The 12,176-nt window shown below is 41.0% G+C and overlaps 1 protein-coding gene across 1 annotated transcript in view; it reads right to left on the reverse strand.

Annotated features, from left to right (window-relative positions):
- Nucleotides 1–374: 374 nt before the first annotated feature.
- Nucleotides 375–12,176, reverse strand: part of cabcoco1 (ciliary associated calcium binding coiled-coil 1) — a 108,159-nt gene continuing 96,357 nt past the window's right edge. Inside the window, exon 7 of the mRNA XM_078565246.1 lies at nucleotides 375–741. Within this exon, the coding sequence (XP_078421372.1) occupies nucleotides 667–741 (75 nt within the window). The 3' untranslated portion in view covers nucleotides 375–666. The remainder of the gene's footprint in view (nucleotides 742–12,176) is intronic.

Consider the following 12,176-nt stretch of genomic DNA (forward strand, 5'->3'; position numbering starts at 1 on the left):
CCACATCCTGAGAATGAATTCTAAAAATTGATTTCCACCCGGGTTTCCTCAACTTGTAAGTTTTCCATTCCGAGCTCCCCCTTCCCACATACTTTACATTCGATCCTTTCCTCCTCTTTGTAAACCAGTCTGAGACTTTGTCCTCCACATAAGGAGCACTATCTAAAGAGAAATACAGGCAAGTCCTGGGGAGCAGGGCTGCCCCTTGTCCTCTCAGCTGGAAATGGTGTGGAGTTGTGGGGGGAAAAGAAACAACAAAATAGTTCTCTCCACAGGATATCCTGCTGAACTTTGGGATTGATTCTTAATATTTTTACCTGAACTATGTGAACAAAGTAACATCTTGCATATATATTATGCCTTTAACACAGTAAAACATTCCAACAAGATAAGGTTTAATGGGCACAATCTTCAGGAAAATAAGCCATAGTTTGTTTACATACACAGTATAAGAACAAAGGACATAAACATAACAAACATGATGCACGGCTCTTGATCCTCACCAAACAAAGTGCCAAACACTATTTCTTGTGAACAAAATAAACAATTTTAATATCAACCCTCGCTATCACCTATTTTGAAAAGAAATAACTAGCTGAACAAGCAGTACATCCTGTTGGCCTGCAGCGTGCTGTGAGAGGCCGACAGCTCCTCCTGTCACATATCTCATTGCTTTATCAGTTTGCTGATTCTCACAGTGTAGGCCTCTTCCTGTTTCTGAAGTTTTTCGCTTATCTCAGTCTGTGAAAATAAGAGGAAAGGGTTAATAAAGAGACCACCAATATTATGCACTGTCCCTTTTACATTTGGTTTAGTCATAGGGCTTACAGCAGCTTTGACAGTCTTTACCATCCCACCTTCCTGTTTTTCATTCTTGGAGGAGGTGGCCCTGTCTGTATGCATGTGATAACTGTTTATCTTACAGTTCACACACCCTGAATGTATATTATATCTACTGCAAGAAGAAGGTATGAGGAAGTGAATGTTCAGATTAACTATTACTCATGTACTTTAAAGGACAGATATACATATGTTAACTGATATTCAGGCAAGGCCTGGCAACTCGAAGACAACAAATCGCTGCAAATAATCAGAGGTTACATGTCCAAGCACAACAAGGCTTGAAAAGAATAGAATGTGAATGTTATGCTTTGAGTGCATCTTCTTCAAATATATGACAGTAACCTTCCAACCTGCTCACTTTAATTCAAAGTCACTTCACTCAAATTCTCTGTTAATTTGAATCAAAATAGTGTAAAAAAACTCCACTGGTGCTGTTTTATCCAAATCGCTTAATTTGAGGGATTGGATAATTTAATTTATTAGTGATCAAAAAACACTTCGAATTAACAGGGGTACACTACTATGCTTGACTATTAAAGTCAGCAAAATGCTAAATACACATAAGCGCTGCTCAATTGTAAATCGACAGCTGCAATAGTAAAGCTGCTGGTTGTACTGATTGGATTGTCAAACAATAATTTGCTATGGGGCCAGTGGAACTCAAAAAATATAACCACTTTTAAATGAGACTTAAATTCGTCCATCTGAATCACACAAGCCTAGGTGCAGCAGAAGATGCCTAAATTGTGTCAATGGATGTAATAGCTGTGTATGTGTTAATTGGTATGATCAGACACTGACTATAAGATACAGCCAGATTGTACAGAATACCAGGTAAAGCCAGATTGTACATTGTGCCTGGTAATTGTAATATATAATTGCCTGGTAATATGCTCCTATTTCACAACCTTGGTGTTATTTTGACCCTGAGATGAGCTTCCTACCACATATTCACACCATTATAAAAACTATCTATTTCTACCTCTGTAACATTGCCCAACTCCCCCCTTGTCTTGAACAGAAACAGAAAATGCTGGAAAAACTCAGCAGGTCTGGCAGCATCTGTGGAGAGAGAAACAGTGTTAATATTTCGAGTCTGTATGACTCTTCTTCAGAGCTTTCATCCCCCCTTGTCTTAGTTTGTCTGCTGTTGAAACTGTCATCAATGCCTTTGTTACTTCTAGACTTCACTATTCCAATGCACACCAAGCCTGAGTCCTTAGTTCTACCCTTCATAAACTTGAGGTCATTCAAAACTCTGCTGCCCAAGTCCTAACTCGCACCAAGTCCTGTTCACCAATCTCCCATGTGCTCACTGACTTATATTGGCTCCAGGTTCAACAACATATTGATTTTCAAATTCTCATCCTTGTTTTCAAATCTCTCCATTACCTATCCCCTTTCCTATCTATGTGATCGCCTCCAGACTTGCAGCTCCCCGAGATCTCTGTGCCTTCCTAATTCTGGCTTCTTGAGCATCCCTGATTTTAAATTCTCCACCATTAGTAGCTGTGCCTTCAGCTGCCTTGGCCACAGCTCTGGAATTCCCTCCCTGAACCTCTCTGGCCTCACTTTGCTCAAGATGCTCCTTGAAACCAACCTATTTGATCAAGCTTTTGGTCATCTACTCTAATAAGTCCTTATGTGGCTCTGTGTCAAATTTTGTTTGATAATACTTGTAAAGCACCTCAGGACATTTTACTACATTAATCATTGTCAGCATCCTTCCATTTATGTACAAGGATGGACATGCAGCAAATCAAATCCATTAGGGATAGGATAGCATTTGGTGCACTTTTGCTGATGGCTGAAGAGACCAATCTTGAGAAACAGATTCTGCCACAAGTACAGCACATGAGGTGGTAATCAAGTGTTGTTTTGGTTGTTGTTTTGCTGTTGGTCCCTGTTGCCAAGCTGCTGTAGCCAATGATCATCATGGTGGCACACGCTGGCCCACAGGTGATGTTGCTATTTTCCTCTGGCATCAGCTAGTGTCTCTCAGGTGTGAGAATCGATGTTTAGGGCCTTCATACTATGCTTACAAGCATCCTTGAAGCCGAGTTTTGGGCATCCTATGGTCATCTGGTTCTGGCTGCCTCGCCATACAGAAAATCCTTAGGTATGCAATTCTCTTGCATTCTGTGTTTTTGCCCAAGCCAGCAAGGCCACCTCTGCTTGATGAGTGCCAACATACTTGGGAGCTTTGCTGGTTTGAGAGAACTGCCACTTTGTGATTTTGTCTTTCCATGAAATGCCCAGAATGCGCCACAAACAGTGAATATGAAAGTTGTTGAGCTTCCATTCTTGATATTTCTTAATAGCTGTAAGTCACCCATGTTTCACAGCCATTCAACAAGGTGCTGAGAACACAAGTCACATAAACCTACATGTTGGTCCTGAGAGTCAGCTTGACGTTGTTCCATGTACACTCTTTGAGTTGGCCAAAGGTGGTAGATATTTCCCCTATGTATGCATCGAGTTCTGCATCAAGAGACACATTGTCTCTCACTGTGAGCCTAAGGTAGCAGAGTGTGCTAACCACTTCCAGCGGGATGTTATAACGGGTGGATATGTGACACTTTGTCCCATGCCCATGGTTTTCTTTAAGCTTATGGTCAGGATGAACAAGTTATAGGCATGGGAGAGACAATCCACGAGTCTTTGTAACTGGATTTTTGTGTGAGCTAGCATAGCTTCATCAGTGTAGAGGAGCTCTCTGATCAAGATGTGCTGTATTTCTGTCTTTGCTTTCAGTATGAATAGATTGTAGAGTTTGCCATGTGAGCTTGTATGCAGGTAAATTACCATATCTGTAGGCAAGGCAAAGAAGAAACCAAACAAAGTGAGGGCTAAGACACAGCCCTGTTAAGCTCCATTTTCACCCTGAAACTGTTGAAAGAGGTTCCATCAAACTGAACAATGCAGTGCATGTTGTCAAGAAAGGAGCAGATGAGACTAAGAAGATTTGGTGGGCAGTCAATTTTCCCCAAAATCTTGTAGACTCCTGCCCTGGTGACAGTGTTGAATGCTTTAGTGAGATCTACGAAAGTAAGGTTGTCACAATGATGTGACTTGTGCATGAGTGAGATCAATTTGTAATTTCACCTGCTGACCAAATATATACTAAACTGTTTAAAAAGGACTTTTTAAAGACAAGAAAAGACACTGACTAAAGATGGCTGTCACAAGTCACCTGATGTCTGGTATTGCCAGTGACCAGCTTTTGGAAAGTTCCGATGTGTCATTATAATTCAGACGGCTAGCCAGCAGAAAACAGAACCTGTATTCCACCCAAGTGGGATGAAAAGGAACAGACTTTCAAACCCCTGGTGAGGGTAAAAGACCCCATCTCCTGTTGACTTTTACTCTTCAAACATTTCTGAGATGCGACATCAAAAATATAATTATCTGTTCTACAACATAATGACTACAGCAGACACGGTAATTAAATTCCTCTGGAATATACTTTTAAAGAGCTGTTTTACCAGGCCAATAGAGAGAGATTGCAAGAAAACCTTCAGGAGAGGGAACAGGCTGAAAGCTGGCTCTCATCCTTGGAATAAGTGTGTAGCCCAGTTCAAGAAGCCAACTACCAAAAACCTAACAGCAAACCAAAATCTCCTTACAATTGCAACATCCTCTACAGCTGACCGCATCCATGAAACCAGGTAACCTAAATTGGCCACAATGTTTAAAATCTACGCTTCAAGGACAACCAAAGAATCCTTAACCGTATATTCTTTTTTTTTATTGGACTCTAACTCCCCTTATCTTTGATACTTCTGTGTGGGCCCAATGACTGAATGAGGGCCGAATGCTTAATGTTGCGTTTTTATTATTTTTCTCGGGTTTAGTTTCTCGGCTCTTTGACTCAAGAAAACTTTGTTTGATTGACTCCTTATTACGCTTAGCCTAAATAGTTAAATACATTCTGATTGGAAAAGGCATATCCTCGTGAAAAGGAAACTTGAACCTTTGTTGTGACCAACCAAGGAGGTTGAATACAGGGGAACCAGTTAAGTGCTTCTCACCTGGCCGTAACAAAGTAAAGAGATACATCCTGTTCTCTACTCTTCTCTTGTAGCTGGCATATGGAGAAGATCATGTTCACTGTAGATTGCCAGCACAGAAACTGCATTGTGCTGGATATAGTTGGTCGGCAAACAGATAGTCTTTTTGGCATGAACTTAGCGAAGACCTTCCCAAGGACACTAAGGAGTGAGATCCCCCTGCAGTTGTTGCAATTTCCTCTGCCGCCTTTGTTTTTGTATATTGTGATAAGTTTTGCACGTCTTGTGGAACGGATCCAACAGAAGAAGGAGGTGATGAAGATGAAGTTTGACTGGAATTCCATCCTTGCCGGGTACCTCTCTGCTTGCTGAGCAATCAATGGCCTTTTCAAGCTCAAGTGAAGAGAGTTCCCTCATCTGAATCAACCATGGCATGAGCAGGTGATTCTCCCGCAGCTTCCCCATGGGAGTATAGCTTATTTTTTTTATTCATTGGATGTGGGCATCGCTGGCTAGGCCAGCATTTATTGCCCATCCTTAATTGCCCTTGTTCAGAGGGCATTTTAAAGATGGTAAGGATGGCAGATTTCCTTCCCTAAAGTGTACCAGATGGGTTTTTATTTTACAACAATTGACATGGTCATAGATTTTTAATTCCAGATTTTTATTGAATTCAAATTCCACCATCTACCATGGCGGGATTCAAATGCGTGTCCCCACAGCATTACCCTGGGTCTCTGGACTACTAGTCCAGCAACAATAGCACTACGCCATCGCCTCCTCATAGTAGCATTCAACCCAGTGTGATATCTGTTTGCTTCTGTTGGTGAGTACTTTACCATCTGCTGAGGGCCCATGGGGGAGCAGGGGAGGGGAGCAACTTTGGTGATGGTAGGACCAAGTGCCCTCATGATCCCATCATACATAACAGGTAGATTTCCAGTGTCACAGGCAGTTTGGATTCTTTGACATAGGTTGATCCAGTGAATATTTGCGCAATATCTGCCTGTCTTGCTGCTTTCAAGTCATGCAGTGTTCTAGCTGTTGGATTTTTGTTGTGCATCAGGTATGATTTGCTTTTTGCTTTAATGACGGATGTCATCTCAGCTTAGCAGGTCTCAAACCAGTCTTTGTTGCGGGTTCCACGTTCAGCAAATATTGCTGCTGTTGTTTCATGGATAATTGAACTTAGCAACTTCCAAGCTTCTTCAATATCAGCAACAACATTTCCTGGCAAGCCTTTGAGGGTAACAATCACCCGAGCGCCAATGTGAAGTGCTGGTATTTGGCATCATTTCTTGTGAAAGGGATGCTGATGCATGGTGGGCCATAGTGTTTGGAGCTGTGAAACTTATGGGGTTGCACCTTCACTTTGTTGCTGACAACACAGTGATCAGAGTTGCAATCTGTGCTGTGGTAGGTGCGGGTATGGAGAACACTCGCAACCTCTCATGATAATCAGGTCAAGTAAGTGCCAATGGCTAGATCTTCGATGATGTGGTGGCAATATTTGCCCTGAAAGTATTGGTGATGTAGAGTTCATTCAGGCACAAAGCTTAAGAAGCTGTTGTCTGTTGTCTTGCACACCCCATGATGACCAAAGCATGTTAAATCACTAAGGAAGAATAACTTCGCACCATTTAGAATGTGCCTCAGAACATCTTACACCACATGGACTGCAGTGGTTCAAGAAGGCAGCTCAACACCACCTTCTCAAGGGCAATTAGGGATGGGCAATAAATGCTGGCCTAGTCAACGATGCCCGCATTCCATGAATGAATAAAAAGTCATAGAATTAATCTTTATGTGAATTGCTGGTGTACAAGATTGGTGCATAAGTGTAGATGATATTGACAGCGCCTCCATCAGATGATAGATGCAGAGAGTGTAGGTGTACAGAAGTTCCTACTGGTGGCTCAACTGACTGCATCAATCTGTTGCTGACTGTGAAGCCTGCACAATGTTCACAGTGGTCTTCTGTGCTCTTGCCTTGTCAAAGGAGGTGTAGTTAGCCTCACATATAGAGCTTGTGCTGGCTAATCTGGTTTCCTGTTGCAATGCAATGTTGACATCAAAGTTTGTAGCTCATGGTCAATCAGTGCTGTCTTGAGTACACTTGCTGTGGAATGTGGATCGTTGTTCATGCCAGGGTACAAAGTCCTGATATTGCAGCTTCCAAGCTGGAGAATTTCTCCTTTGTTTGCTGTGTAGACTAGGCATGGTTTTAGGAGGTGCAGGCTTGCATAGCATCTCTCCTCTAGACCGCGTAGGCTGATATCTAGAGGAAAAAGAAAAGCCCATATGTCTGGGGTCTAGACAGGTTGCAGGAACTGCTGAAAGGTGCTTTGCTTGAAAGAAACACCAATCGCCTAATCGGATTCCACTCTAGATTTTGTGTTGGGTTAACTCCCTTAGCTTTTAACTCTCGGTGCTGTCATTAGTGGTAAAGGCGTCGTCCGACAGGGTCCAAATCACTGCAGATGGGATATGAGTATAATACCAATAGAAAGCTGCCTCTTGCAGCAGTTTCAGTGGTGAATCTCATCACCCAGGTAATCCAGCCCATGGCCCCTCCCATGGTAACCAGCCCCCCGCCTTGGTAACAACCCGTGAAACCCAGCCTCATCACTAATCTTCTCGATAAAGCCCCCCAACTCAACAATTAAACCCCCTCAATAAAACCTCCACCAAATAAAACTCACACCTCAACATGAAACCCCCTCAGTAAACTTCACCTCAGTACTAAACCCCCTCATATAAAACCTCCACCAAATAAAACCCACACCTCAACACCAAATCTCCCCAATAAACCCCGCACATCAGCACTAAACCCCCAGTAAACCCCATCTCAGCACTAGATGCTACCAATAAAAACCTACCTCAACAATTTAACCCCCTTAATAAAGCCCTCATTGCAGAACCAAATAGACCACCTGTACTAAGACCTCCCTGCACTGCAACTCGTCACTCCCTCCCTTCCCCACCTCTCAGACTTCGCCTTGCCCAAGCCTGTGCTAGGTTGCCAGCCTTCAGCCCCCTCCTGATAACGAGGCCCAGATCCGCTGCCAGCCAACCAATGAAACCTAAACCCCCAGGGCAAAGAGGGGTGCCGCTGTACAGCTCTCCACGCATTCACCCACATCTAGTTCGCTGCCCTGGGTTACTGGCATCAACCCTCGCTGCTGCCCAACCCAGGCTGTAGTTTCCCTACTCTACCAGCTTGAAATTCTGAATTCTTTGCTACATTGGATGTGCTATATAAATGCAAATTGGTTTTGTTGTACCATGCAAGGTCTGATTGTATAGAGGACTTGGTAAATATGGTTGTATATGCTCTTTGGAAGTGGTAGTTTTGATGTTATTCATATTGTTTCAGATATATATTGAAGAAATACATCAAACATTCTTCCTCGTGGCTGCTGGTTTCCCTTGCCTGACTTTATTGGCTGGATTTTTCAGTCAGCAGCAAAGCAACAACACTCATTGCTGATCTTGAAGAAAGCCAACCACAAAGATGTAGTGATCCCTTTGTGCGCATTCCTCACTTTTCCCGATGGCAGTTTAAATCTGGTGCCAAGTCCAAAGGATCTCCAGGTGTGCAGCAGCAGTGTTGTTAGAAATCAGGTTAGGCAGTTTACACATTGAATGTTGGGGTGGGTGAGTTGGGTGTAGGGGTGGCACTGATTATCCTTTGCTTTTTATTTAAATTTTCAGATAGCAGAATAAATGATGATGGTTAGATTAAGATAGAAGCTAAAGATAAACAAACTTAAAAATAATCTTTTGAAAATATGAGAACATTTTTATTATGGAGAAATTTGACATCTTACAAATAAAATTAGCTTCTCAGGGCCAGTGAGATTGTTTAGCAATAATTATCAATAAAGGGCATCTTAAAAACTCAGTGACACCTCATTCAACAAGGTATAACTTTTTCAAGGGACTTTACTACATTTTAATAATGTTCGAGTGGAAGTTCTTCTCCATTCAATTGATCTCCCACTTAATGTCACTGGACTAGTAATCCAGAAACCCAGCCTAAGGTGATTGTAGAGGAGTTAACAAATTCTTTACAAGATACGGATTATCAAAAGAAATACGGTCGGATCAGGATTGGAATTTCATGTCACAGCTGTTTAAGGAAGTAATGAACAGCCTAGGAATAACGCAATTTAGGTCATCAGCCTATCACCCTGAATCACAAAGTGCCTTGGAAAGGTGGCATCAGACTTTAAAGCCTATGATTAGAGCATATAGTCAAAACTCTCCACGTGATTGGGATCGAGGGATTCCATTCTTTACATTTGTTATTAGGGATGCCCCTAATGAGTCAACAGGGTTCAGTCCTTTCCAGTTAATTTATGGTCATGAAGTGAGGGGACCACTCAAACTGATTTCAGGAGAAATTAGTGAATCAGAGTTCTGAAACAAATTTCCTGGATTATGTGATGGAAATCAGAGAGAGATTAAGTAAAGTGTGTGAATTAGTTAGAAAACAGTTAAACATATCTCAACAGGTAACGACGGCAAAGGCAGACAAGAGGGCAAAGGCTCGTAGTTTTGTGGCTGGGGAAAAAGTGTTAGTATTGTTGCCAGTGTCAGGAAAACCATTGAAGGCAAGGTTTAGTTAAGGACCTTACTAGATTGAAGAGAGACTAAGTGAAGTAAACTACGTAGTAAGTACTCCAGATAAAAGGCAGAGGCAGCGAATGCTTCGACAGAGAGAATAGACAGGAGGTGGTACTGGTAGTTGTAAGCAAAGAAACAGAAGTAGGAATTAAGGATTCTGAAATTGAGCTTTCTCTGATTAAATTTGACAATGAGTGAGTGCTTAATAATCTAGATGTAATATTGGGTTACCTTCCAGAAAAGTGTCGGAGTGATTTAAAAGAGCTGTTGCAGTTACACAAGGTAATTTGTAGAAATAAACGGGGGAAAACAAGTTTAGCTGTACATGATGTTGATGTGGGGAATTCTGAGTCAATAAGGAAACACCCATATAGATTAAATCCAGTAAAATTAGGTCAAGTGTGGAAAGAAATTGAATTTATGCTTCAAAATGACATCGTAGAGCTCAGTCACAGTAATTGGAAATCAGCCATTGTAATGGTGCTGAAACTGGATGGATCACAAAGACTATGTATTGATTACCGGTAGTTGAATGCAGTAACAAAAGCAGATTCATATCCTATTCCACGATTGGAGGATTGTATTGAGAAAGTGGGACAGTCAACATTTATCACAAAAATTGACTTGCTGTGATGATATTGGCAAGTACCCTTATTGGAAAGGGGAAGCTTTTGTGACGCCGGATGATCTATATCAATGCAAAGTAATGCCTTTTCATATTAAAAATGCACCAGCAACATTTCAGAGACTATCAAACAAAGTGACTGAAGAACTGAGCAATTGTACTGTTTATATTGATGACTTAATAGTATTCAGTTAAACGTGGAAGGAACATTTACAACATTTAAAGGAACTGTTTGATTGACTGTAGGAGGTCAATTTGGTTGTGAATTTAGCTAAAAGTGAATTTGCAAAAGCGCAAGTTACATATTTAGGCCACACTGTTAGACATGGTCAGGTGGCCCCATGAGATGCAAAAGTAAAAGCTATTGTGGAATTCCCAGTGCCTGAAATGGAACAGGAAGTTTTAAGATTTCTAGGCATGAGTGGATTTTATCAGAAATTCATGCCAAACTTCAGCAGTGTAGTTGCTCGCTGACTGAATTAAAAAAGAACAGAAAATTCCAATGGACACAGGAGTGTCAGAGTGCATTTGACAGCTTGGAAGCTGTACTATCAACTATGCCTGTTCTATCATCACCAATTATACAAAGCAGTTTAAGTTGGCTATTGTTACCTGTGTTGGTGCCATATTGCTACAGGAAGATGAACTAGGTATTGAGAAGCCGGTAGGATATTTCTCACGGAAATTAAATGTACACCAGAAGAAATCTTCAACTATAGAGAAAGAGACTTTAAGTTTGGTGTTAGCTTTGCAGCATTTTGAAGTGTTATGTTACAAACAATTCTTCAGAGACAGTTATACATACTGACCGCAATCCTTTGAAGTCTCTGGACAATTTTCTGGACAAGTTTTGGAACAAAAAATGCGAGCCTGTTTCGGTGGAGTTTACTATTGCAACCGTTCAATTTACAAATTACATGTGGCTGGACAAGAAAATTTGATGGCAGATGCGTTGTCAAGAGTTTAAATTCAAAAGAACTTGGATATTGGCAAATGGAGAATGGACTGGGATGAACTCTATTTTTACAGAAGACTTGTGTATATATTTTCATGCTTAATGGTATAATAGTTTTGTTTGCATAGTTAAATGTAAGGAATAAGAAATGGGTTGAAAAATGAAACCATCTTTTTGGAATTATGATGGTTCATTTTTTGTTGAGGAGGCAGATGTGAGAATTGATGTTTATTTTTAATATTTTGGGAGAATATTGTCTTATTCTGTAAAGGCTGGGTGTCTGTATCTCTGTGTGTATGATTTAATTAAGCTGGGAAGAGTTTGATAGGAGTCAGGTTGTCTGGGGGTTTGGAAACATGAAAAAGATAGAGGTGTTAAGTTGAGGTATAAGTAAATAGGTTAGATTTAACATTTGCATTTTTAGATACGTTGAGAGTTTGTTTGAATATCAAAGGGGAATCAGAGGTATCAAGGAAAATGTTTGTATCTTGCAGGAGCTCATCGGTAAACTAGTGAGAATATGATATTTTATTGGCCCAAAAGCAAAGGCAAGATGGAAACATGAAAGATCTTATATTTGGAAGGGTTTGAATTTCAACAAGTTTTGAGAGCAATGGGACTGAGATGAATGGTAAAAAGGTATATTAGAGTTACTGTATAGCTGTTGATCTGGAGATTGCTGGAGTTGTTTGAGCTGTTGAGATAGCTGGAGCGCTGGGCTGGAGGAGGATGCAATTTGAATCACCCATCCAGTCAAGCCAGAAAAGTTTTGGGTTGCAGCAAGCAGTTTTATTCTGAAGGGAATTCGACCGCAGAGTCGTAAAGGGAAAGGTCATGTGGTACACCGTTATTGAAGCTGAAGCAGTTTGCCTTGTGTAATGTTACTGGATTTCATATTTAAACATCTATAAGGGAGTGTTGCCTGGAAGGTGTTTACTTGTGGGTTTGACCAGGTAGAGAGTTCTTAGGGGAATGTTTTGTAAGTCTAACCTTAATTGTGTAATTGTAATCTTGCGTGCTTAAGTTTTCTTTTATTTTTGTTAACAAAACTTTTACTTTTAATTTTTAAAATCCCAAAAGTGTTACTGGACCTCTTACTCATGAGATTGGTATG

The sequence above is a fragment of the Cetorhinus maximus genome, chromosome 20 (assembly GCF_964194155.1).
Source record: "Cetorhinus maximus chromosome 20, sCetMax3.hap1.1, whole genome shotgun sequence".
Classification (NCBI taxonomy): domain Eukaryota; kingdom Metazoa; phylum Chordata; class Chondrichthyes; order Lamniformes; family Cetorhinidae; genus Cetorhinus; species Cetorhinus maximus.